The 27,135-nt window shown below is 49.0% G+C and overlaps 1 protein-coding gene across 2 annotated transcripts; it reads left to right on the forward strand.

The window, feature by feature from the left end:
* The first annotated feature begins 3,984 nt into the window (after positions 1-3,984).
* On the forward strand, positions 3,985-24,046 carry STK25 (serine/threonine kinase 25). Of its 2 annotated transcripts, XM_009962006.2 has the most exons (11): positions 3,985-4,302; positions 10,632-10,862; positions 11,684-11,740; positions 12,840-12,948; positions 14,239-14,396; positions 14,664-14,849; positions 15,065-15,210; positions 16,098-16,212; positions 16,499-16,570; positions 20,099-20,235; positions 21,838-24,046. In XM_009962006.2, exons 1-11 carry the CDS (start codon positions 4,252-4,254, stop codon positions 21,875-21,877), a joined length of 1,302 nt encoding a protein of 433 aa, XP_009960308.2. In that variant the 5' UTR covers positions 3,985-4,251; the 3' UTR covers positions 21,878-24,046. The 2 variants fall into 2 exon arrangements, with proteins under 2 accessions (XP_009960308.2, XP_086324150.1); XM_086468024.1 differs by lacking the exon at positions 21,838-24,046 and having other exon boundaries at positions 20,106-20,231.
* Positions 24,047-27,135: the final 3,089 nt, after the last annotated feature.

The following is a 27,135-nucleotide window of genomic DNA, read 5'->3' on the forward strand; positions in this document are numbered from 1 at the left end:
AAGAAGAAAATAATAATTAAACCAGCTTATCCCCTTGAAGTTAATACTTTAGGAAAGTTATTTCTTTTCTATAGTGAGGAGAAACCCCAGCAACATACACATACATCCTTGGGTTTTAGCCTTATTTCCCACAGCATCCAGGCTCGGGCAGCCATACAGCACACATAGATAGCAAATACACACGCTCACATGTGTATGTATTTGACTCTTCCCTGCTCATAGTTTTTGACCAATTTTAATCAGCTTGAACCCCCAAAGCACAAAGGTCGTACGATTTTGTGATGCAAAAGGTACGAACAAGTCAGAACTTACTAATACTGCTATGAAGGAAAAGGCTAACCAGCAGCGTCAGAACTGGCATAGAGGAAAGGGACAGCAGCCAGGCTGGCTTAGTTCCTAGAGCTGCCTGCTCCATCAGCCATACCTGCTTTCGTGCCTAACTGCTTCAAGATCAAGGTAATCCTCAACAGACCCAGGAGGAGCTGCCTGCTTACGCTGATGGCCAGAGTCAGGGGACAACACAGTCCTGCCCAAGGCTCCCTTTCCCACAGACCTGCTTCCCAGGGACAGGCAAAATCTCTAACCTTAAACAGCAAGTAACAGACCTTTTTTAGGTATGGGCACCCCAGTGTGTAATTAACTCTCCACTGCTTTTCTCTAGATGAAATATTTCCTCTTTTGCACTTGCTTAGCTGGCTTTTTTTAAACATCCATCTCTTGGAGGCAGGAACTGAGTTTCCTTCTGTGGAGGTGCAGCTCTCAGTGCAATGTACAGGTAGCTTTTGGGTGCTGAAGCAACAATTATACACACACAACCTGTAGTATGATTGTTCTGTAATCACAATTGCTAATGTTAAACAAATAATAATAAAAAAAGAGCTAGACTACTAGGAATACAGCACTGACTGAAAAACAACGGAGTAAGGGGAGTAAGAAGACACTTGTATTTTCCTCTGGCTCCAGTTGACATATTCTGGGAATCAAACGGAGGTGGCGATGCATGCAAACATGCCATCGACAACTATGGAAAAGTCAGGGAAGCCTGCTTCTCCAGGGTCAGCAATTTGTTTCTTCATTCTTTGGAACACATTAATAATCCTCTCCCCATCACAGAAATAACTGCCTTATACAACAGAGCAATCATCTCCAGCCCTATACACATAACTTTTCCAAACCAAAGTGACTAGCTACTGACCCATATGTGGTTTCTCCTAAGTGGCGACCAGAATCACACTTCCCACGCAACCTCTCCTGCCCATCCGTGGACCCTGTTGCTACGAGATAGGCTGCCCATGGGTCCCAGATGAAGAGGAACACCAGGGTACATTAGAATCCCCTCTGTCTCCTGGGCCAGCTCTAAAACAGCTGCCCAGCTTTTGCAGTTTCTTTTAAGATGGGCATGCCATGCTAATCCCACATGCTGATCACCCTTATTAAAGACTTACCCTAAACTGAGCTGACAAAAAAAGTTAATAGCTGATCCCCTCTGCAGCCATTAGCAGCTCCATTTCACTGTTATCCCCACACTGTACCACCTGAAGGTCTATGGCTGGGGTTAGTGGGACAGCTTTTTAGTGTATGTCCAGACTTGGCACGTTAATTAACATAAACATTTTTTTGGTGAGACTTTTGCCTTCTTGCCTGATGCCAAGAATGAAACTACATGGCTAAATTAATGAGTCTCCATGACAGGAGGTGGAGAGCCAAGCTGTTGGGGTGAAAGGATTCCTAAGTAACATACATGGGGACTCAAAACTTACCGCCCTGTGGGGTGATTTGTGCGTGTGTGAACAGGGAACGGTTCATCCCTTGGTCCTTGCTGCAGCAGAACTGGAGCAGAATTCCCTTCTCCCTCCTTTGCCACTTCACAAGGAAGCTTTGAGTCCTCTGTCTGTTCCTAGATCTCCTAAGACAAGGTGTTACGCTGGAATAGGGCTGTTCATGAGATATGTTTGTGGGGCTAGAAGGTGGTCCTGCAGGTATAAACTCAAACCTCAAGCAATCCAGAGACATGACAGGTAAGACCTTTGTTGAAAACCTTCCAGCTGAGATAAAGTTAATTTAAATAAGAAGATATTATCTCATTACAGGGGTATTTGATACCAGTCCTCTGTCTGATGTTTTCACTCAAGTACCTCAAAGTACTGGATGGTATTGACCAGGGGTCTGGGATACAGAGGGATGCAAGAGGGATGCTCCCTGCAGCTGAGACCCACCTGCCCGTGCACCCACACATATCACACGGTTGTTCCTTTTGCTACAGCTCTTCACAAAGGCAGCGCAAATCCATCATCAGAAGACACAGCTGATGACAAACGCTCCTCGTGCAGGCAGCCGCACCAGCGGCTTGGTAAAAAGTTGCATCTGTTCTGTTAACTGTGGGGAAGAAAAATCAAGTTTTATGTGAATTTTTTTTTTTCCTTTGAAAATGTGCATCAGTCACTGACATTAAAGCACGTGGAGAAGAAAAACAGCCCCAAAAAGCACGCCCTGGCAGAAAGACTCTCGGCCGCCGGCTCACCTCCCGCCACCAGCGGGACGGCGCACCGCCCGGCTCGCTCTGCCGGGCCCTGCCTGCCCGGCCGGGGCCTGGCTCCGCGCAGCGGGGCGGAGGGCCCCGGCAGCCTCCTGGGGGGCCCAGGGCAGGTGAGGAGCCGCCACCGCGGCGGGCTGCGGACGGGATGGCCCAGTGGCACCCCGGGCACAGACCCGTGACGGCTGGTGAAAGCCGCCGCCGGCCAGAGGGGAGCCGCCATGAGCCGGGAGGCGGGGCCGGGAGGACAAAGGCGGTCTCCTCCCGCTCCCGCCCCCACCGGAGGGCGAAGGGGGGGCCGGGTCCGCCCCCGCCCCGCCAGGCAGGCACGGGCCTCCCGCTCCCGGGAACTCGCCGCCCCAGCAGCCCCCGCGCCGGCTCTACCGCCCGCGGCCTGCCGAGCTCCGTAGCCCGCGGAGGCGGCTCCGCCGGCCGGCTGGCGCCGCGCCGGAACTACGGCTCCCGGCAGGCAGCGCGGCGCGGCCACCGCCTCCCCCGCCGCGCCGGGTTGTTGCGCCCGGCCCGGCCCTCTCCGTCCCTCTCCCGGTGTCCCCGCCCCTGCCGAGCTCGGTGTCCTAGGGCAGCCCAGGGTGGCGGCGGTGGCGGCTCCGTGCGCCAGGGCCCGGCATGGCACCACGCCGCTCTTGGCGCGGGGACCGTCGGCCGTAGGCGCGGCGGGCTGCCCGGGTAGGTGCGGCGGCTCCCGGGGCCGGGCCGGGCGGGGCGGGGATCCGCAACAGAGGGGCCCTGAGGGGGCTGGGCGGGGCGGGGGGGTGCTGCGGAGGGGCTGGCGGGGAGCGCGCTGAGGAGGCCATGATGGGGCGAGGGGCCGTGGGGACTGGGGGGGCCCTGAGGTGTGAGGTGGGGTGAGGGGTCCCTGAGCGGGGTTGGGGCCGTGGGACCACCGTGAGGAGAACGCTAAGGGGGCCTGTGCGGAGCTGAGGGTGACGTACTGGGGAGCACTGGGGCGGGGGGTCCTGGAGAGGGCTGGGCCGGGCCGAGGTTTCCCTGAGGGGATTGGGCTGGGCTTGGAGGGTCATGCTGGGTTGGGGTTCTCCGCTGCTGCTGAGGTGGAGGGGAGCCCTGTAGACAAAGATGCTGAGGAGCACAGGGTTTGGGGGTAGAACTGTGGAGCGCTGGTGGGCAGTGCCCAGGGAGGTGCAGGGTTGGTGCTCCCTGAGGAGGAAGACGAGCGCTGAGGAGCTGAGCTTTGCAAGTGGGTGTACTGGGGAGAATGGGAACAGAGGGGTACCCTCGGCGAGAGGATTACTGGGGAGCAGTAGGAGGAAAGGGGTGTCTGAGGATAATGCTGTGGGCTGTGCTGGGCAAGATGCTGGGAGTGGTGATGAGGGGATAGTGCTGTAGGGGCAACTATAATACTGGGGAGCATGTTGAGGTGATGGTGGGGAAAATTGTGCCTGAGGCTTTGTCAGTGTATGCCATTGAAGTGTGGTTCCTTGATACATCTGGAAGGCATGTCTGGAAGGAAGTGAGAAATGGGGTTTGCAAGGAGGGACTGGCATACTTAGAATAAGCTGGTAGGCTCAGGGAGAACTGTAAATCAAGGAGAAAAAAGATGTAGGTAGCTCTTTTGGGGAATGAGAACCTCAGGTTAGAGCTGATGTGTTCTTGCTTGTCACAGTTGACCAGTGGATGAGAAAGCATTGCTTTCCCGCTCTGCTGCGACATCCCAGCCCTCCCTGATTTTGCAGAAGTGGATGTCTGACCATCCTCCAGGCATGGCTCACTTGAGAGAATTTGCCAGCCAGGTAAGTAGCAATTAAACATTTGTTTGAAACTCTTGTATCAAGAGCAAGCATTGTTATGTTTGTTCTTGAAATGAGTTTAAAACAGATCACCAGAAAATCACTTTTTGCCGCTCTTTATCTCTCTTGTACGCGTCTCAGCTTACTTCTGTTAGCCGACTGATTTGTGTCTTATTCCATGGTGCTGTTGGACTGACAGTGTTAGGCTGCCAGCTGTACAGAAGGGGAATTCTTCGCCCAGTATGGTGCCTTTCTCTGAGGTTAATTTTACTCTTCTTAGGGAGACAGGAATCATTGGCACTCTGAGTATTTTTGGGAGGGGAAGTCTAGAAATGGGAACAGAAAAGCTGCGTGTGCCAGACTTACCTTGCTGAAGTGTTCATAACAGCAGCCTGAGAAAAATGGTTCATATAAGCCTAATACAGAAGAGGTAGCGGTGTTTGATACCAAACGTTTAGCTCCTCTGAGAAAGATAGCAGCCTCAGTGGATGTGGTTAAATCCTGTTGTTGTGATGATATTCTCATAAGAGGAATGTGGAAGGATGATATCATGACTTGGGACTAAAAGCCAAACCACATTAATTGTATTGGCTTGAATCTTTCTTCTGAATTTGGTTGTGGGGTGTGTTTGATTATTGGCAGATGTCAATACTGAACATAGGTCTTGTTAAACCTCGTTTCGTGAGAATTTTTGGCATTTTTCTCTTCTGCCTCCAGGTGTAGAATTGTAATACTAAAATACTAAAAGCTTTAGTGGTTTGAGATAATGCTTTCTCCAAGCCTTTTCTGATTTAATTGATTTGCAATGCATCTTAGTTTGCATGCTGTCTTTCACATAAACTGTTTCCCCAAAGCGTGTAGGGAATTAAATGCAAATATAGTGCCTGAGTGAGTCATAGTACAGGGAGAGAAATGAAAGGAGTAGGGAAGGGTACTGCCTGGCTAGGGCTGAGTACTGAGCTCTGTAGCTACAGAGGAAGTTGCTCTGAAGCTTTTTTGTACACAACATTCCCTAATGAAGCTTATTGGAGTTCCAGTGGTCTCATCTCTGAATTTATTATGCAAATGTAAGGGATTCTTAGATTCTGTCATCCCATGACACTCTCTCTGCTCCTGGAATAGGAAAGCAGTCTGTGTTGTCTGTTATTCCTTCAGGAATCCTTGATGGGACGTTGTAATCTATGTAACTGAGCTTTACTGGAAGGACAGTAGGAATTGGCCTGAGGTTCTGTTCACCAGAGTTTAGGGAGTGGTGGGAGGTACTGTGAAAATAGAGAGACTCAGACTTGAATTAGGATGTCAGAGGCTTGATTTGTCTTTGACTCCCAGTTCTGTTGCTGAGGTGCAGGGTTACCTTAGGCCAGTCCCCAGGCTGCTTTACTTCTGTGCCTCCATTTACCTGCCTCAGCTAGTTGATGCTCTCTCTTTTCTTGCTGCCCTTTGCTGTGTACATACAGCACAGTGGGCCTCTGGTCTTTGTTGGGAGCTATGTCTGCTAGGGGATATGTTTGTGTTATTGTGTTTAAAGCTCTCTTTCCAGTTTTGTTGTTCCTTATGTGACCTTGAAGAAGCTCTTCGAGTTCTCTGGTAAAGTTATGCTTCACTCCCTTTAAGCAAAAGTATACTGTACATGAAGCGAGTTGGGAGTCTCAGACAAAGTCAGTGTTGAACACAAGCTTTCCTCTTGTCTATACTCCAGAAGTTCAAAACTGTCTCAGGTGTAGCAGTTGAGAAGAGCTGCACACAAATTTCGTACACACAGGCAAGCTTTCAAATGTTTCCAGGTACAAAGCTGATTTCCCCAAAGAGGACCTAGTGCCTGCTGCAGGTATGTCTGTTGGTGGCCCAGAGGTTCATGCGCAGTATGCAATGTGGGTAAATGCTGCATGGGAAGTTGGGGAGGAGGGGAGGCAGTGAAGGAAAGAAGGTCAGTAGCTGAGGTTTATTAAAACAGACTTCCTCCTTCGAATGTGTTTGGCAGAGGAAAATGATGTTTGTTTGTTTGGCTGGTTGGAAAGTGCTGTAGTCGGAAGTAACACTAAATGCTGCTGTAGTTCCATATAAACCTTCAGAGGCTGCCAAGCTCCCAGGCAGCTTCAGGTCTTCACCTTTTTCTGTTACACACTTCTCCCATATAGAGTAGTGATGACCTGCCCCAGACAAAGGAACTGTTCACTTCAAAAAGGGTTCAATACCTAAAAGGGTTTTATGCAGCAGATGCAGGTGTGACTTTTGCTCACAATGCTGAATATGACTCTCTTGAGAGTGAGATCTAGTAGGACGCAGCCCAGAGAGAAGACCTTGAGCTGGTTCAAAGGATATTTGCATCTGTTCCCAATATGCAGCTTATCTTTCCAGGTAGTAGCTTTGAAATGAGGGTAGATATTTAGTCTCCTGTCAAAGGCTATGGATATCATGTCTCTGCAGCTGGAGGTGGCAGAGCTGCCAAACCCATTCTTTCCCTGTGAAGCAGCCGGTGTTACTGCCAGGCATGTCTCAGAACACACTTCAGTTCTTAATTCCTGATGTCTGCAGTGAGTCGCTCTGTTTTAAAACATGGCATCATCAGTCATGATGACAAACACCCCCACACCTGTCATGACAGAGCATCCTTGTTTCCTGTGCTGTGAGATTAGGTGCTGGAGGGCAGCAGTGGAGCACGTTACTAGTAGATTATCCTCATCCCTCTCATACTTACTCTCTGCCCTTCCTGCATGTACAACCAAGATAGTGCTTTGTGTGCTCTGCCCCCAAAGCCTGTTTGTGCCTGAGCCATCTTTACTGTCTTGACTGCTCTCAATGGGGAGAAACAGCATGAGGCTTTTTGCTTCAGAACTGCTGTGTAATTGACATTCAGTCAAGCAAAAAGGTTCAATGAGGTGACTGCCCCTTAAAGGCTTTACACATTGTAGTAGAACAAGGAGCAGCAGCTGGTCAGCTAGCTCTTCCGACTCTGGCCTGGAGCTCCATTTTGCAGCCCTGGTGAGTTCTGCGAACGTGGAAGAAAATGGAAAGATCCCAAGCTGGTGAGCAGTTGCAAGGTTGACAGGTGCTAATAAGCTTCTTTGCTAATAATTCTTCTGTGCTCATTTATGCAGGTGTAAAGCATTTAACCTGGATTCTGTTACTTTCTACTAATGAAGTTTTTCATGTGTGTTGGTAGCCATGCAGTTCCAGAACATGGATTTGCAGCCAGGGTGATTCTCTGAGGAGGGTGGCACTGAGATCGCTTCATATTCAGAAAAGGGATGGCTTGTGCTTGTTACACCCCTCATTGCAGTGCTCTGCAGATGCAAATTTATTGGGGTGGGGGAGAGTCAGGCCGTGTTCTTCTCCTCTCCTTCACCCCCACATGAGCCCCCACAGTGTGGCAGTGTGCTTCTCTTCTGGTCGAGCTCACTGGCATAGCTCTCCATTCCTGGCCTAACTGCATTTGTCCTGTTGTCTGGTGAGTGCCGAGGCTTGTATGCCTGTCGATCTGAACATTTCTCATCAGCATCGAGTTACCATGTGGCAGCTCAAAAAGGAACTTTTTTTAACGGACAGAAGCTTTGGAGCAGATGTCCTACAGACTAGCATAATTTTGTCTTAGTTTGTCATGGGAGTTCAGGATTGCTTCTGTGAAAATGCCACCTGGCAATGTCTCCTGTGGTGTCTGCAGTAATAGTTCACAAGGTGTTCCACTGGGCTGACCTTGAGCTGCTTGAATTGAGGATGGGCCTGTTTCTTCCTCCCTGTTTACAGAAAGAGAAGAAATTTGTTAGCAGGCTCTGGTCCTACAGCAGGCGTCCAGGAGACAAACTGTGGCTGGAGTGACTCTACCGCTTTGCCCCGTACTTGCTCACTAGGTTCTCGCTGTTGCTGGGTATGACTTGTGTGATTTTGGCAACATCTGTCAAGGGATGCACATCCTCAGGCCCTCCGTAGAGTCATACTCCTGCCCTTATCATCTGAAAGCTCTGAAGCGTTTCCAGATCAGTTTTGAAGTGACAGGTACTGGGAATGTAAATCCAGTATCTACAAAGTTTCCTGTTCCAACCTAATGCGGTGGGCCTGTCTCTTCTGCCCATCAGAGTTGTATCGTTTTCCTGTGTCCCTTGGACAAAGTTTCCATGTGCTTGTCAGGAGGGTTTGTTTCCTTCACCGCCCCTACAGGGCAGTTCCACAGAAAATGGGATAAACCAGCATCGCAGTATGGAAGCGTGTTTATGAAGCTGGCTGTGATTACAGACCCCAATAGATAAAATGGTGTTTGTCCCAAAAGCTACCTGCAGTAGCCTGTGCTGTTATGTTTGATGTCCTGCTCTTGAAGAATCAGTCCTGATTCTTTGATGTGCTATGCCACGCTGAGGAGGGGAGCGGTAACTTATACCTTACCATTTCTTTCCTCATGGAAAGGTTACGTACAGGGAGGGGAGGAAGTTTTCTTGCAGGGTTGCTTCCCTGCAGGATTCATGTGGATAGTGTTTACCAGTTGAGCCAGGTGCTTCTAGGAGGTTTTCCTCTTTCTCTTCTTGCTCTCCGATGTGTGCGGGTGGCATTTTTATAGTGCAGTAAGTGACTGTGCAAGGCAGTGTCTGGGCCACCTTGCTGCCCCTTCCTGTAAGTTGGTCAAGAGGTGGAAACTGCTCCTGGCCTCTTGTGAGCCTGGACTAGCCAGACTGTTCTCCCCGCACTGCAGTCATTCTCATGTTGTCTCCTGGCATTTCTCAAGCTCAAATCCTCTTCCTTTCCCCCGCCTCCCTCTCTTCAGTCCCTGTTATGTATCTCCAGTTCCTTTCATCTCTGCATATCCCCTCCAATCTGTTTTTCCAGTGCATTTGTTCAAAGTACAGCCTGTTTGGGTGTTGCCATGGATGCACAAGGATATTTGGTTATCCTTCTGTATCTTGGACTGGAATGCATGTGGAAGTCCTGTTGAGTGAACTGTCTGTAAATCTCACACTGGGCCTGGCTTACTCCATGTAGCGATGCACTGGGCACAGAAGGCAAACAACCTGTAATGACTGGCTGGCTTAATCATTAAGCAGCACCTAGGGCTGCTCAGTGATAGCCTGCTGCGAGAACCTGGTGTTAGGTGGAAAAATGCAGCTGCCCCATTCTCAGATAAAATCTCTGCTAGCTCAAGGCCCTTGCAAGGGAGCGGTCCCTCTGGGTGACGTGTTGGAGGTGAGACTGAGAAGCTCTGGGTGTGGAAAACTCACTGTAATGGCTTGGCTGCTTCCTGTAGGTCAGGCCATATTTTCCAGATTTATTTTCTTTTTTTTTAAACTAGACTTACGTTTTTTAAAAGGCAGAAAAACTAACCGCAAAGAGCCTTTTAGTAGCATAAAATGGAGCAGGACTTCTTGGTCCGTAGCTGGACAGAATGAAATAGCATCAGAAAATGATTCTGATTTCTTCCCTTTCCCAGCCATACATCTTGAATAAAGAGTTGACTTTGAAGCTGCTGTTAAAGAGTCAGTAGTTCTCTGACGATCGTGTTAGTAGCTTCCAAGTTGATGTGCTTACCTAATGAGGGAAATGCTATTTGCTTTCGCATCTGGGTGTGCCAGCCAGAGTAGAGGCTGTTCCAGAAAAGCAGCTCTGCAGGTGGAGTGTCCATTCAGCTCTCCTGTCTCCTCTGGGATAGGCAAGTGTCTGGCCTCCTTGCTGCTGACCTTTCAAAAGATGTGAGGCTCCCTCTGCAAATATCTGAAGAGAGCTGGGCTGGAAATCAGGCTGCAGCAGAGAAAACGGCTCATGTGAACTGGTATTTATATTATTGGAGTATTTCGCCATCCAAACAAGTAGGAAAGGGTGTAAATCTTTCAAATCATTCCAATCTCCGAGACAGACTAGGGAAACATCCTTGTGAACTTCCCACAGCCTCTTGCTCGTGCCCATTTTCTCACCTGGCTCTTCAAAAGAAGGCTGGTTCTGGTACACCTTGCCTGTCTTTTTATTCAAGTGCAAGCAAGTGCTCACTCATGGAGCTGCTTTGGCACCAGTTTAGTGCCTGCAGTTGAGCAGTCCTGTCCCAAAGGAGCTAACACTTTCCGTAGAGATACTTGCTGACATTCTCCTTCTGGGCTTCTCTCCCCTTCCTCCCCCACTACAGTCTGCAGGGGTGAAGCGCCCGTGTGAAATATTTCTGTGGTTCTCCTAATCTTGGATATATTCTGTGTGCAGTTTCTCAGCATGTGGAGACCTTTTGGCATATGTGTGTTTCGGGTGAATTAAACAATGCAGTAGATGCATAGCTAGGGAGATGAGCTGCTTGGGTAGGCATGGCACTCGGCAGGCTGCCACGGGACTTCACAGACTTTTCCCATCTCTGCTTTCCGGTTTAGCACTCCAGGGTGGATCCTGAGGAGCTGTTCACCAAGCTGGAGAGGATCGGCAAAGGATCATTTGGTGAAGTGTATAAAGGGATCGACAACCGCACCAAGGAGGTGGTTGCTATCAAGATCATTGATCTGGAGGAGGCTGAGGATGAAATTGAGGACATTCAGCAGGAGATAACTGTGCTCAGCCAGTGTGATAGTCCCTACATCACCCGGTACTATGGCTCCTACTTGAAGGTAGGACAAAGCCATGGCAATTCTCTTGTCAGCAGTTTGGGAATGGGGTGGACTTCTCTATGGAGGCTGCGGCTGCTGGTGGCATAGAGCACTGAAAGGGGCCCAGTCTGTGAGTGTCAGTGTGGCAGCAGGAACAGCACTGCCTCTGCTCTGTTTATGTGGTCTTAATAGGAAGCTGGGCTTTTAGACACTTGCAAAGCACATGGAAATGAGGTGCCCGTTACATTGTGGTCCCAAGAGCAGGGACTTCACAGGAGAGAAAATTGTTCATTGAAGAGGCTGACCTCTTCCCCGTTTGACCATTGTTGAAAGGAAGTTTGTGGAATATTTTTCCAAAATATCATGGTTTTAGGGTAGTACCACTGGGGTCTTTATGCCTCTGTGAGTAAGACAGTGTCTTGTTGATTGTACCCTTCACACTGGCAGTCCTGTTAATGAGATCAAAGGCTGCAAAGCTCCCCTGTCATTATCAAGAAGGAGATGTGCTAGATCTGTTGGAGTGATGTTAAATGGCTCCAGCCTGAGAATATGTCTGTCTCTGTGGGCTGTGTAGTCTGGTGCCTGTAGGGGCACTAAGCTTGCTCAGATAAAACTGCAGACCCAGAGAAAGAACAGTACTGGAGGCAGGTCCACCACTGTAATGTGATGTCAGCAGGAAAGAGGGATCTGGGAGTTCCCTCCTTAGGCCTCCGAGAGCTGCGGTGTGCAGCATCTCTTGGGTTATGTACTCAGCTATTCGTGTCTTGCTGCCTCTGGGGTGTTTCACTTTTCTGCCTGCTTTTCTTACTCTCTTTGCTCTTGATTTGTGCTGTTGCTTGCAGGGCACTAAGCTGTGGATAATCATGGAGTACCTAGGAGGAGGTTCAGCCCTGGATTTGGTAAGTACATGGTAAGCTCTGGACCGTGCAAAACGTTGGCTGGAGCCTTGGTTTGTGAAATGCCTGTAAGCCAGACACTCACTCGCTGCATACCATCTTTTTGACAGCCCTGTGCCTGAAGGGTAGGCAGCGCAGGACAGACGTGCTGGTTATGCATATCCCAGGACAGAGGAAATGTTTGCACAGAGCTCAGCTGTCAAAGCACTGTTCTCCAGCATGCTCTGCTGCTTTACAATGGAACGAGCCAGTGAACTGTGACAGCAGCCGGTTGTTTTTGAGCCATGTGAATCCATACTTCACCTAATAAGAGTTCATGGTGTTGTTCAGTGCTCGCGTGGCATCGAGCTCAGTGGGAACCTGGTCTACAATCAAGGTTCCCAGGTGTTTGGTAATACAAATGACATCTAGCAAGTTACCCCAGGTTTTAAGGGAATACAAAAGCAGAATAAACACATGGTTCTGCCATGCTGCACTCTGTCACAGAATTTTGCTTTTCTCCTTAGGACAGTGAAGCCTGTTTTTCCAGAGCAGTAACTAAGGTCATGTAGTGAAAATTGCTGAGCCTGCACTGACTTGGAGGAAGGATGCAGTGGCAGGGGGGCTGTCATCAGCAGAAGTTGTCTTGGTGTCAGAACGTCGGTTTTTGCACTGAGAAGGCAGGACGTGTTTAGAGGAGAACTGATGGAGAGGAGAAAAGCTTTGATACAGTGCTCCATAGCCAGAGGGTAAAAGTTGTCTCTGAGCTGTTGCAGTGGCTGAAATTGAGTTCCTGCATGCTAGTGGAGAGACTTGAACAAGAGAAACTGTTAAGATGTTCTGTTCACCAGTGTATTCCAGGCCGAAACAAGAGATGAGCATCCTGCTGTTTGTCTGGGAAGCCTCTAGCAGACTAACAGAAAATCCCCCCAAGATTTTCCATTTAATGCTGCCAGGTGCAAAGTCCAGCATTCTGCTTGCAGAATGTGCATCAGGCCTGCAGTAGGTGCTTCCTGCTGAATATAACCTTGCTTGGCTGAGGTTTCCAAGTAACAAACTGAGAGGCTGGAAAATCCAAGGCATCAGTCACCCTCCTTTAAGTCATCTTTCTACCCTTTGTCAGCTGAAGCCAGGACCCCTGGAGGAGACTTACATAGCTACTATCCTGAGAGAAATCCTAAAGGGTTTGGATTATCTGCACTCTGAGAGGAAGATCCACAGGGACATCAAAGGTAAGAGTGCAGAGCTTGGCTCTCTTTCTTGTACAGGATGTTGTTACTAACATGAGATTCAGAAGTATTATACAGCAACAATCTGAGAGGTTTCAAAGACTACTTCTGTGTGCTGCTTTTCCTGTTGGGTGTCTTGTTTCTGAATCTGATGCTTGTCATTTTATTGCAACTCATGTTTTTCATGTCTTTAGGGTTTGGAGTAACAGTAAGGATCTGTAGCTCTTCTCTGGCACTTGTAGTTTGGACAGGCAGGGGGCAAAAGCAGAGGGGTTGGTGAAAGGCATACTCAGATATTAGCTGACTCTGTTATGTCTGGATATTGGCTTTACTGCTGGACCCCAAGGTGTGTGTGTGCTCGTTATGATGGCAATAGCTTATTGTGAAGGTGAGCTGTCCTCACAAAGGGTTCACAGCCCTAGAAAATCAGGGCAGCTTGTGTCAGCTTATCCTGTTACTGACTTTTATAGTCATTGGCTGTATGCAGTGTAGAGAGACCTGGCATCTGCCTCCCAAAGAGCAGTGTCACACCAAGCACAGAGCATCAAAGGACAGCAGGAGGGCGGGAGGATGGTGCTGTAGAGACATGGCCAGTGTTGGATGCTAACTTCTCTGACCCTCTGCAGGAGGGGATGTGAACAAGCTGAGCAGAGAAACTTCGTGCAGGGAGAATTGTAGAAAAGATTCCTTTATTCCTTTGCGTATGTGAGACCACAAATCTCCAGTGCTGCAAGCCGTGCAGGGCTGTTGGCTGCCAGCAGAGTGGGGAAATGCTGAAAGTTTGTAGGTGTCTCTCTCAGAATGAAAAGCCCTACGGAACACCCCCTCCCCAAAACCTGAGCAATGTTACTGTCTTAAGCTGAGTGACTGGGAAGCAGGACAAGACCAGAACTTGTGAGCTCTTTAGAAGGATCTGCTATGTAGCCTGTGCTGAGCTGAATGCTACTCTGAAAAAAAAATCAAGACCATTCGTGGTATCTTGGGCCGTGTTGCCTTCTCTTCTTTGTGTGTCCAGGAATCTCATCTAGTTGATTGTGTGGCCCTTCATATCTGCTCCTTGCTGCTACCGTAGAAATATTCCCCTTCTGCTATAGCCAAGTGTATGAACTTTTTCTGTGTTACCCAGAAGAGGTCAGAGCATGAGAATGAGTCTGAGGCTGGAAATCCGAGCTGAGGCAGGATTTCACTGGGGCAAAGGAGGATGTCACAGGAGGTCCGTTCTCAGTATTCAGTTCTGTGTGGGCTGGAGATGATTCAGAAACCAGTGGACTTGATGCTTGTGTGTGTGAACAGCTGCCAACGTGCTACTTTCGGAGCAAGGAGATGTGAAACTGGCTGACTTTGGGGTGGCTGGACAGTTGACAGACACACAAATCAAGAGAAACACCTTCGTCGGGACTCCATTCTGGATGGCACCAGAGGTCATCAAACAGTCTGCTTACGACTTCAAGGTGAGCTGGGAGCAGGAGGATTACTACTTCGTGCTACGCTATGTGAGATGGTGCCAGGGTTAATACAGGGATTGGAAGTGGTGCTTATTGCAAGAATGATACTTTCCTGTTAGAGTTCAGTGTCTGTTGGAGAAGTTTGTCTGTTAGAAATGAAATGCCCTCTCTGACTTTGTGATCAGCCCTTCAGCTGTGCTGAAGTTTCATGCTTCCAGGTTGCAGAATTGCTTCTTGCTGTTCTTGCTGTCACTGGTCTTGCTCTCCTTTCAGGCAGACATCTGGTCCCTTGGAATTACAGCCATTGAACTAGCAAAGGGAGAGCCTCCAAATTCTGACTTGCATCCCATGAGAGTTCTCTTCCTGATCCCCAAAAATAACCCTCCAACACTTGAGGGTCACCACAGCAAGCCCTTCAAGGAGTTTGTGGAAGCCTGCCTCAATAAGGATCCTAGATTTGTGAGTATTGCTGTCCACCCATGAATTTGGGTAAAGTATTGCAGAGGTCAAAGATTTATGCAGCAGGAAGACCTTTTGGAGCAAGGCTCCTGGAGAGAAAGAGGAACTGGGCTTGCAGAATGGACAGGCAAGCCTGGCAAGAACTGAAGTTGGCGCATGTGCATGTTTGGTGTACACAGATGTTAGATGTAGCATGCTTTCCTTATTTGCTGCAGAGGCCAACAGCTAAAGAGTTGCTAAAGCACAAGTTCATCACACGTTACACCAAGAAAACCTCATTCCTAATGGAGCTGATAGATCGATTCAAGCGCTGGAAGTCGGAGGGCCACGGAGAAGATTCCAGTTCTGGCGATTCTGATATGTACGTACATGTCATCTGTGGAGGGGTGCCCCTGCTATACCCTGCGTGCACCCAGGGTAGCCTACTGCAAACAGCTTGGGTCCCTTTCCTCGAGATCTTTCGGGAGCTGAGGGAGACCTATGGACGTCTGTTTGTGGGAGTAGGTGTCTGCTGCCTGAAGAAACAGGCTGTTACCTCCTGTTCACTGGGACCTGGTACTCTATTCTAGTCTTAACCTGTCTAGTCTTAACCCTTTGCTGGGTGTAAGGAATCAGAAGTACTAATGAGAAACATCTAGGCTGCGCATAACTTGTAAACCAAGGCTCTTACTGCCGGTATTTTGTGCACGTTCAGTTAAATACAAGAGCTATAGGCTTGAGTAACTGTGGCAACAGGCGTGTATGTGTGTTTGAGCATTCATGGGTAGAGAGCTTTGCTGCTGATGGATAATGGGGCTATGAACCTTGGGTGAGGAAAGGGCACTTTGTTGCCAGGCTGGTGTCACAGAGCTTCTCTTCTGCCACCTGTAGTGGCAATGACTCAAGTGACAAATGGCTCTGGGAGGTTGGCTTGCAACATCTAAGCCTGGCCCCTCAAATTGTGAGCTTGGATTGTCTCAAAGTTCTCCCAAATTTAACTAGCACTTGAAACTGTCTTCAGGCTGGCTAGAGCAGAAAGGTGGTTGGGGTGATTTGGAAACACAATGTAGGACTTGGCTCAGATCTCTGTGGTGCTCTGTATGGGCTGTAAAGACCGATGTAGTTCTCTTCATGATTACTTCTGGGATAGGGAAGTGCCTAGAGCCCTGTGGTGACATGACAATCAGGTGTGACGATGGGAATGCATGGGTGAAACACCCGGTGTATGGAGCTGAGGCTTTGTCATGACCTCCCCCTTTTCATTTGCAGTGATGGAGACACAGAGGATGGAGACCAGGGTCCAATCTGGACATTCCCACCAACTATTCGACCCAACTCCTTGAGCAAGCTGCACAAAGGAATGGCTGTTCATGGTTCCCAGAAGGTGTGTTTGCTGTCTGTTCTTTCAGAAATGGACTGAATTAACCCAAGCTTGTGAGGGTCTTGGGGAAGCTGCCAGTCACTCATGTTCTGTCTAAAATTTACTTTAGTCTGGCTAGCAGCACAGAGTTGCCTTTTCTGCTTTGTCAGGGTACTGCAGTCTGTGGCTTTCCTGAGACCTGGTGAGGGGACTGCCATTGAGGTGCTGTGAATTTACCAAAGGCTTAGTAGTCTGCATGCCCTGGGAGCCTTTGTCTGTGCTTGTAACTTCTTTTCGTGTTGCTTTCTAGCCTACTGAGCCCATCAAGAGGCAACCACGGTCACAGTGTCTCTCCACGCTTGTTCACCCAGTTTTTGGGGAGGTGAGTAGAACCTTTGTGGTGTCTGTGGTGGTTGGAGATGAAGAGATACCTGACATGGATAAGTAAATAGCAATGATTTGGAGAAGGGAGGTGGGGTGAGGTACCTAGTAGGGTTAAGGGACTGTAAAGCATTTGTGTCTCTGTTCAGAGGTCTATGCCAGATGTTAGGAAAGTGAGTGTGTCCCTGGAGCATCTTCTCCAACACACTTGTATTCCTGGAAGCACAGCATTTCTGTGTTGGATTCTGGTGAGGATAAGGTAGAGCAGTACCTGTTTCTCACCTGTGCCTTAGGCTTGCTAAAGCATAGCTCAGGATCTCTGATGTCCCTGGCCTCCATGGCTGAAGCGCAGCTCCTGTTCGGGCAGGCAGTAGTTGGAGCTTGCCTGGCACTGGGCATGTTCCTGGCCCTGGTGCTATATGGGAAGCAGTTCATTGAGGGGAACGTGGGTGGATTAGAGCAGGAGTTGGCTTTGCCAGTTACTAGGCCAGCTTCTTGATGTATACATGCCTGCTATTGCTAGCTCACTGAGGCCAAGGAGTTACCTGCCATATGGTCTGTGGAAAGTAGACAGAGAAAATGGGTTTGGAAAAATCCACTCTGTTTCCCTGCCTTATGGTCTGGGTGGGGATGTGGAGTTGAAGGAAAAGCTACCATTAGTGTCTATGTCAGCAGAGAGCTGAATTGTCTTTCCAGCTTCTTTTAAGGGAGGAGAGGAGGATGGTAATCATAAGGGGGCTACTGGCTATAGGCTTCAGTTGCTGCTTCCAGCAGCAGTGTAGGAAAGGAGGTTCTGCTTTGGAAGAAATCACTTACACAGACACTGTGTGTCAGGGTTTGGTTCTTGGGATGCTGGGTCACAGAGACCCTTTCTCTGGTTCTGGTGTCTTATGCTCTTCCAGGGGTGGCCCAGCAGAGAACTGTGCTTTTTTCAGGGATAGTCTCTGGACTTAAATATCTTTTCTCAGACCTAGTGCTCTGTGGAAAGAGAGTTTGCTGCAGGCCAGGAAGCAGAGGTCGTTCTGAAAAGCAGGCTCTTGAGACAGCACCGCTTTGGAAATTGAGAGTTTAGCTAATGGGCCTCTTTGTAGTCCACTGGGCTTGACTTCCAGAGGTCAGAGCATGAGGCAGATGGTCTGGGTCTTGTAGGCATAGACCTATCAGGTAAAAACGGATAAAAATAACGTTGGTTTCTGATGCAGGCAGTTTGTTAGTGCAGCAGAATCACAGAATCTGTTTCTCAGTCCTTTCTGTTTAGGAGCCTTCTTGGGGAGGGTGTGCTCAGAGCTGTGAGTTCTCCAGACCAAGGAGCGCATCTTTGTGCTTCTTCTCACCAACATTGCCACACCAGTTCCAGGTGGGAAGTGGCTTCTTGTACCTTTCTGCTAGTTTAACTCCCTTGCCCCAGATTTGCTGAGCCTCCTTTCCTTTGATTAAACTTTCCTGCTGGCTCTGCTGACCCCACTCAGTGAAATCAGATGCAGGGAAGGTTCTGGGCAGTCTCTGAAATAACCTGGCTTCTGTGTGCAGTAGCAGGGTTTGGAAGAAAACTTTTCTCCGAGTAGGAAATCTGCATCGCTGCTGGTTGCACATGGTGTTCTTTTCAGTTCTAGTTTCCTACCAACAGCAGACTTTCTCCTTCTCGCTGTTGTGTTACTGCCTCTTAGACCTGCTAGGTTTTGATCACCCCTTTCCATAAAAGGGCTGAAGCTGGGCTTTGTGAATTGAAATCTTACCAAGATGCTGTTCATAATCTTTTATATGCCTTCCCTGCTGGTGGCTTATTGGATGTTAATACTGAAAATGACCCATGGTGGGTCATTAACAGAGACGTGGGCAACTGCAGATCTGGAAACCTGGCCACCCTTTCTGAGGCAGGGAGGAAAGATGAGGTGTTTGGGCCTGGAGGACCGAGCAGTGGATAAAAGCCAGGCTGTAGGGCTCTGTGCAGTACAGCTTGCTAACCCCGCTGCCAACCTCCAGGAAGCTCTTCTGCAGTGGGGAGCAACAGGATAACACAAGACTGCTCATGTTACAGGCTGTGGGGCAAACTAAAGGTCAGTGGCTTCACATCAAAGGCTGGTGGTGAACTGGCAGCTTACCTGCAGGACAGACCCCGTGTCTTGTTTTGCTCGGAAGTGAGCAGTCTTTGGTCAGGTAGACATCAAATCAAATCCTCAGCTTTAGCATCACAGCTATTTTTGGCCTAAGAAATCTGTATCCCTGATGCGTAACCGAGTGGCCCTCCACGCCCCCTGCCACTTCAGAGGGAGCAGAGGCGTGTGCACGTGGCTCCCACAGCTGAGGCTTTGTATTAGTGAGCAACTACCCCACTGAAGAGGCAGCAGCTCTTTTTGGCAAGGAACCATTTGGTTCCAGCAGGGGCCTTGGAGCGCAGGGACGGCTGCAGCTGGGGATTAGTGTTCGCATTGTCCTGTTTTCAGGGCCCTGGCGAGAAGGTGAGCTCCAACAACAGGAAAGGCTGATCCTGGAATTGCATGCAAAGAACTCTGAGGCTTATGTAAAGCCCTTTAATCAGCGTAGCCTAATGGGAGCTTAATTGAACTCGACAGTGGTTAGCTGGCAGACCTTGCTTGTTCAACAAAAGGGTTTGATTTTTGTTCAGCACATTGTGTAACGATGCACAGTAGGGAAGGGGCTGCCGCATGAGCTGCTTGTGTGAAGGAGGTGGGGAAATGCTGCAGAGGATGCAACTGTGGGTTTTCCAACAACAGGCTCCTTCGGGCTCAGCATCTGTGACATCTCGGGAGTTCCTGAAGGACAGAGGTTTAGCTGTTTCAAGTTAACGACTGGAACCATGTGCAAGGGGACCTGTGGCTAGCGAGGCCCAGGCAGAGCGCACTAACCACACTAGATGCAAGCTGAGGCCCTTCATCTAGGTCAGATGCTGCACATGGATGCCGTGGTGTGTGGGCTTCATTCCCCCATGCCCCTGGGGAAAGCTCTCTCTTGGGGAGGAGTGCTGGAGGCCAAGCAGCTCAGGATCCGCAGTGTGGCAGTAGTCTGCCTCGGCCTCCCGGTCCTGAGAAGCAACTCAGACTTTTTTTGTGGTTATTAAAAGTGACTAACTCCTGGTGGTACAGTGTTTTCTACCCTGCTCGCCCCTGCAGCCTTCATGTGCATCTGGGTGCTAAGCTGTTGTTAGCAGCAAAGGTGACTGTACCGGTTCAGATGATACAGCTGGAGTTCTTAGTTCTGTTACAACTTATGGGGTTTCAGGGCTGTTGATCCATTTCTAGTGTCATTTAGTTTGTTTAAGAGTCCATCAGGGCCTGTTTGTTAAGGACTTCAGTAGCTGTTAGTACCTGGAGGAAAATCTGAACTCCAGACATTGGGTGTCATGGCCCTGACCTTCAAGAGCCCTCATTTTTTTTAAGAGTGTGGGTGCCCTCCTGCACCCTTGTGGAGTCATACTGAAAGGGAAAGGGACCTCATGCCTGTACTGCACTGCTTGACCAGTGCTCTCTGCAACAAGGTAAGGAACTAATGCAGTGTTTCTGGGTTGCAGCTTAAAGATAAGCACAAGCAGACTGGAGGCAACGTGGGAGCTATGGAGGAGCTGGAGAACGCCTTTAGCTTGGCTGAGGAGTCCTGCCCAGGCATCTCTGACAAACTGATAGCACACATGGTGGAGCGGGTACAAAGGTGAGTGTCCTCTAGAATGTGAGCTGGGGCAGAGCTGTCACTGAACCAAACCACTGTCGTACTCTGTAGCTTTGGTAACGGTTGGTGCTGAGCAGTCAAGACGCCCAAAAAGTGAACACTGCCGACAGCTGACCCAACAGGCACCAAGTGGCTTCTTTTAACTGCTTTTTGTTTAATGGAAGCAGTTTATCCTGCCTCGGAAGTCTTTTCTTACAAGGAACAGGTTTCTGTAGTATAGGCGAATGTTGCAGAGCACAGAAAGACGCTGCTATTCACCTTCATCTTGCATCTATCTATCTATCTATCTATCTTATCTCTCCATGATGTCCTGCTGGTCCCTTTACCCAGGTAGCAAGGACGATGCAAAATGTCATTTGGATCACTCCTGCAACAATGAGTATCTATCACTGCAAGGAAGGCGCTTTACAGCACTATGTGCAGCCAGTCACTCTGCTTGCCCGGCTTCAGGCAGCAGGAAAGTGTATTTTCCCTTAAGTGAATTACTTAATTCCACTAGACTATATTCCTTCACTGGTTTAATAAGTCCTTTGCTGCCTAGCAGGTGCACCAGGTTCAGTCACATCTGTGTGGTGCAGGTGACAATGTCAGATCCTGATCACAGGTTTATCAGGCTTTGTTTAACATTAATTTGGCTTTTCTCCCTTCCTATCCTAAATCTTGCCCTTTCATCACCAGCTGAGAAACTCAACATTTGGCCCCTTACTGGTTAGAAGGCTGGAAGTGAAGTATTTTGCTATACATGTGACTGACAGAGCCGTGCTGTGCCCTGGTTGCTAATGTAAATACAACCTAAGCTTTACGGTCTTTACACCCCTGAACTTGGGCTTTCTAAGCATGCACTTCTGACGGGTTGAAGCTGGTGTGGTTTGTGCCTTGTAGCTCAAGTATCTGTTGGATGCTGTCAAGCAAAAGAAGAGCCTTAGATACTAAGGACTGAAAATACTGGCCATCCTTGAGGGTGCTGTTACCAAGTCGTTCAGGCTTTCAAGCAGTTGTTGTATGGGTCTGTTTAGATCCCTCACCTACTAGTCATTTAAAGCTGGAAACAGAACACTCTTGTTTCTTCTGGCTGACCCCCAGCACTCACAGAAAGTGTCTTGATGACTCCTGCAAAAGCTTTGGCCTCTCGCTGAGCAGGAGGTACTCGCAGGTGGGCGTTGGGTGACTCTTCAGGGCCGCTCCTTCCATGTCACTCACTTCTGTCAGCCTGGAAATGGCACTACTGGATGGTGCAGAAGCACAAGACACTGGCTTTTTGGAGGTTTGCAAAACCTCGGAGACCCTAGTTGGTTTCTTACTGTAAAACACTAGAGCTCAAAATTCCTTACTAGCCTAAAATTGCATCTTAAAAGCCTGAAAAAAGCGCCACCTCGGCTTTTTGTTAAATTTCTGTTTTTTTCCTTCAAGACTTCTTTATCTGAAAAACTGACAGTGGCAACGGGAGCAGGGACAAACACATCCAGGCTTACCCCTTCTTCTTCCGCAGGCGTGCTGGCTGGCGCAGTGTGTGTGGGCCCTCTTCCAGGTGAGGGCTTGAAATGGAGAGTCATGACCAGTTCCACCCATTATTCTTTCTTGCAGGTTTTCACACAGTCGGAACCACCTAACTTCTGCCTGCTGACATCAACATGCCCTGCTGCTGTTTTGAGGGGGGAAGGATTTTTTTCCAGCTTCAGAAGAACTACATCTCTAATCCAGACCACCATCTGCTGTTGGATGTAATGTTGGGTTATGGACTCTGGGACACTTCAGAGCCTTCACGTGTTTGCATGATAACCCAGGGTGGGGTTTGCAATGCAAGTACAGTTTCGACCTTTTGCAAAACTTGAGATGGGTGGTCTAATTCTTTTTACAAATGTAATCAATGCCGTTTTTAATTGTTTCCCTATGGCTGTATCCATTTTGGCTTGGTTTGGTTCACAGCTTGTACTGGTAAATGCCTGGCTGCTGGAAAAGAGGGAGATTCGCTTCCATTGAGCTCTGTTTCAAAGGCAAGTCCGAGGGGTTTAGCCTCCTGCCCTTCCTCAGGAAGTGTTTGTGAGCAGTAATGTGCAAGTGCAGGGATGTTTGGAAGCTCTCCATGCATTATGGCCTCCGGGAAACTAAGAGCAGCTCTCCCGTTGGGCTGGAGGATTGCTTCAACTCCTGCGCCCACTAGTAAAGTGAAGCTTTCAGGTATAGGAGCAGCTGAGCCAATCTGCTGCTGCTGCTCTGTCCCAGCTTGTCATTTCACAGGAGGATGGGTTTGCTGGCTGTACGTTTTTTGGCTCTGGGACATCATTTTGTATTAGGCTTTGGTTCACCTACTTCAGGCAACAGCAGACCTTGCCTTGGGTCTGCAGGGGCTGGGAGGCAAAGCGGTTACGTTTGGTTTGGGAGCTGTGGAGTTCCTTCCCTTGGTGCTCTCCACCTCTGGAGCGGTTAGCTGTGCAGGTTTGGTGGTCCCAGACTCTGAGCTGAGCAGGCTCCTGCTGCGTGTGCCCAAATGTTGCAGAAGGGTTTAAAAAAAATAAAAAGGGGGGCGGGAGGAACACAAGGGCCAAAGGCACCGACAGGGCTTCAGCTCAAAAGGCAGATGGATGTGGCGTAGCAGTTTGCGAGGCGAGAAACCTGTCTTCTATGGGAAGGCAGAGATTGGATGGCTAGCAGCAATGCTATCCGTGTGGTGTGGCTGGGGCTTCGCAAAAGCCGCTCTAGGCCTCCACCCCCTTCTTCTCAGTTTTCCCTTTCTGGCTCTTCCTTCAGTCTGGGATCTCAACTCGCTGAAGCCAGGGCTCTGCCCCAGTTGACAAGCTGGGGTGGTGTTTGCTGGCAAAGAAAACAAAGCGTCTACTGCCATATTGGCTGCTTAAGGTATTCCCATGGAGCCATCCCCAACTAGCTTTTTCTTCTGTGTAATACTAGTTTATAAAGCAAATCTTTAATTCAGGTGAATGCACAGATCTTAAACCTGTACTTTAAAGGTCTAGAAAAACAGACTTAGGAAAATAAAAGAACTTCCGCTAGCTGGTTGCGCAGAGACCTGCTCTCTAATTGTAATGATATTCCCATTAAGTCAGCAAGACCGTGGATATCCAGATCTTTCTGTTGGGGTGTTTGTGTGTGAATGATGTGGCTCACCCCAAAGCCACTGAGAACAAAAGCTGTTGCTGTTCAGCGGGGGTTTTTTGTTTTGTTTTTTTTTTTTTTAAAAAGACAGGCCACTTTGTTAGTAACAAGGCTTGATTTTTTTGGTACTTTAATGCAGACCTGCAGATTGTAAGTGCTGGACTAAAAGTAGCTCAAAAGGACCACACGATGCCTCATCCTGGTGTGCAGTGTTTGCTTCAGCTTACAACTGTCCTTTACTCTTCCTTTCTGATGGGTAAATACAGGCTCTGCAAACACTATGGACTTGCCCAGTAGAGAAGAGGTGCTGCTGTTTGAACTTGCTGGAGATCTGCTGCAGAGCGGTTGTTCTCCGTGGTGAGAGCCCTCTCGAAGCCTGCATTTATGAAGAACAGAACAACCCCATTTTTTTTCTCAGGAGAAGGAGTTAATGTAGAGACAGGAAACTTTCCCAAGTGGAAGGCAGAGGCTGCAGCCTGGCAGAAAGGTGGCTGAAGGGCTCCTGCTGCTTTTAAAGTTGCTGTTCATGATGGTAACAAATCCTGTTAGTGAGGTACCTTGTATTACCACTCACGTGCACTGCAGTGTAATGAGTAAACTTTTTCAAGGAAATAATCCCCACAACCTTCGTCCAGCATTCAAAGCAACTAATGGTTTTAGTTTTTAAAAACCTTGAAAGGGATCTGCCACTTTCAATAAAGTAACAAAACAAACAAGGCTGGTGTAACTTTGTATTATTAGGAAGAAAGTGTTTGTTCAAGCAATGTTTCTTTCGTGCTGCCTTGGTCTTCCCTTGCCCCTTCCTAACCTGACCCACGTAAGTACTCTTGGTGCAAGGAGGGACTAGGGAAGGGCACGTTACAGCAGTCCTTTCTGCAGCTACTCAGGGAAGCACGCTCTGTGTGCCAAGTGTAGCTGTGCTCTGGAGAATGCTTTGGTGCAGTTTTTGCTGGAGCCTGTTAGTGATCTGTAGTATTCAGACTCAGGTTTGACTGCAAAAGCTGGCAACAGGATCGCTCTGCCTTCATCCTTCTCCCTTTGCAGTTGTGAGGATGACTGAGCAGTGGCACAGGCTGCCTCATCTCCACCCTTGGAGATCAACAGAAGCCATCTAGTCATGCTCCTGGGCAACCAGCCCTGCTTGAGCCAGGGGGCTGGACCAGATGACTGCCCAAGGGCCCTGCCAGCCACAACCCCCCTTAAGAGTGTGACCAAAATTACAGAAGAAATGATTTGGCAATGCCATGTTAGCCATGTTGAAAACCTTGGTACAACTGTCCTTTGCCTAAGCAGAACCACAGAGGCAAAGGGTACAGCTAGCTCTGTGCTCAAGCTGTGCTGTTCTGTCTCAGCTGTTTTCTCCTTGGAGCCAGAAGAGCCTGACAAATGTATTTCTGACTGTGCTTTTTTGGGGGCTTTTGTTAAATGCCATGTCCCTGCGCTCACCTCCGCTTAAGAGCCTGGTAGCAGGACAGCAGTGATTGATGGCACAGCCTTTCTCATCCGCAGCTGAAGTGGGGAGCACGCAGCGCTCGGTGGAGGGGTGAAGCTTGTGCTTTGTGCGGGTGATGAAGTCTGCCTTATAAAATAAAAGCTCTGACAATTAATGTTTCCCCAACTGTTGGACTTCACAACCACTTGCACCCCAGGGATGGGAGCACAGCTGGTGGCTGAACACCTCATGTACATGTACCCTGCTGCCATGGCAGCAGATCCGCAGGGCTGCAGCCACCATGAAAGAGGGAGAGGAATGATCTGGTGTAATAGGCATTGCTGTCCTGACTGGGGGAGGTAAAGGGAGCAGTCCCCAGAACAGCTCCAGTAAGTTGCAGTAAACTGATGCTAGTAACTACTGCACTTACTTGCTCTGGTTTCTTAAGCAATGAAGCAGGACTCGGTTACACTAAGCGAAGGGCAGGGGAAAGCAGGGAGAACTGGCAGTGTTTACCAGAAATGATGGCTTTTTGAAATGAAATGAGGCTGTGGACATTAAGCTATGAAGTCTCAAGAGCAGGGGTTCATCTCAACATCCATCCTGCTAGCAAGAAACTGATGGCTAAGGACCAATTGCATCCTGTTCTTTCCTAGTACTCGTTAAGGAACCTGCTCACAATTATTGTAGCAAAGACAAAAAATACTCCCGCAGGGCACTGGTAAAGTTAAAATACAACACAGCATTTCACATAATTGATATGCCACTGAAATCCTCATCAGTTCAAAAGCTTGCCAAGGTGAGAGGTAAGCAGTTTTGCCTGGAATAGTGAAGTTTCTGGCTTTTTCTAGCCTGTGCTCCTGCCTTTTAAACGCACAGACATGTGAGCCTGGTGTTCTCCAGCCAAGAAGGGGCTTTCGGTGCCTGCTGTCCTCTGTTTCTGGTCAGCTGTCAACCAGAGGCTCCTATTCCAGGGACCACACCTCAGTGACTACAAGAAGCACCTGCATCTTCCAGACAGAAGATACTGAGCTGCAGGTTAAGCCTGTAAGTGATTCATGGATCATCTACTTCTCAACCACCCAAAAATCTGAAGGAAGGACTCTTGCTCACTGCATCTTGCCTGATGGAAGGATAAATGGAGCATAAGTGTTCAAAGAGCCTGAGGAATCTAAGTACCTAGGTGTCATGTACTAACACCGTTAGGCTGTGCCCTTTGATCATTTTTCTAAATGGCAGATGTTGTTTCCCTGTGTTACAGACTAAAGCAGCGCTCCCCGTGATACGAGACAGAAAAACAAGGGGCAGGGAGCACACGAAAGCCAAGCCTCCCCCTGGCTTGCGGAGGGCGAGGCTGGCCTGCACAGCTCCTCCTGGCTCCCGTGACAGCCAGCACATGTCAGTTCGATCTTCAGCGCATAGGGCTGAGTTACAGAGGTAGTTTAGACAAAGTCTAACTGATGTTAGGAGAGTAAGTGGTCTCTGTCAGCTAGTTTAAAAAAAACCCAAAACACCAGGCCATTTTACCCCAGGCAGAAACCACTGCACCCTCTCACCCTGTGCTCACAGAAACACACATTTCTCCTGCTCTTCTATCCACCTCTCCTGGCACTGAGCGAGGTCAGATTTCATGGCACACAGCTTGCTTTTGGGGACCCCAGGGCCTCTGCCCCAGGCCTGCGACATGCGCAGGCCCCAGCCTGCAGAAAGTTCTCGTGAAAGAGGAAAATGCTCCTGCTAAGCAACTCCAGTATTGTGACTGTGACAAAGGAACGGTCAGTATTGCCCAGGAAACCCACTGACTGCAAAGACCTGTTAATATCAGCAGTGTGAAACCTCTTCTCTCAGGTCTCAGGAAAAGCAATGCTTGTGTGCAGAGCCCGTCCATCGTCCCAGGATGGCCACAGATGGGGGTAGTGGGCTCAGGAATAAGAGGCTGAGAGAGTTTTATACCAAGGTGCTATTTACTTTCAACAATCACATTCAGCTGCGTTACAACATATCTAGTCACTCCACATGTATACACCTATGACAGTTAATTAAAAAAAAAATGACACTAATAAGTTAAGTACATTTAACTTACATAGGGCAATGGTCATTATGACAGGGGTAGTGAAGGCTGGATCTGCTGTCACTAGTCTTCTCTGTGATGCAAATGCCAAGTGAGCGGTCTGGAAAATCCCTCTGGAACCCCCTTCCCTGGAGTCCTCATCCCGTGCGTGTTTCAGATCACAGCCTGGAACAGCCTCGGAGAAGGCCCACGCTGGCCTCTGCACTTCCTGTCGTCACCGGAATCTCCCCATTCCTCCATCCTCACAACATGCGACACTTTCCTTTTT

Source organism: Leptosomus discolor, chromosome 7 (genome assembly GCF_034619465.1).
Source record: "Leptosomus discolor isolate bLepDis1 chromosome 7, bLepDis1.hap2, whole genome shotgun sequence".
Taxonomy (NCBI): domain Eukaryota; kingdom Metazoa; phylum Chordata; class Aves; order Leptosomiformes; family Leptosomidae; genus Leptosomus; species Leptosomus discolor.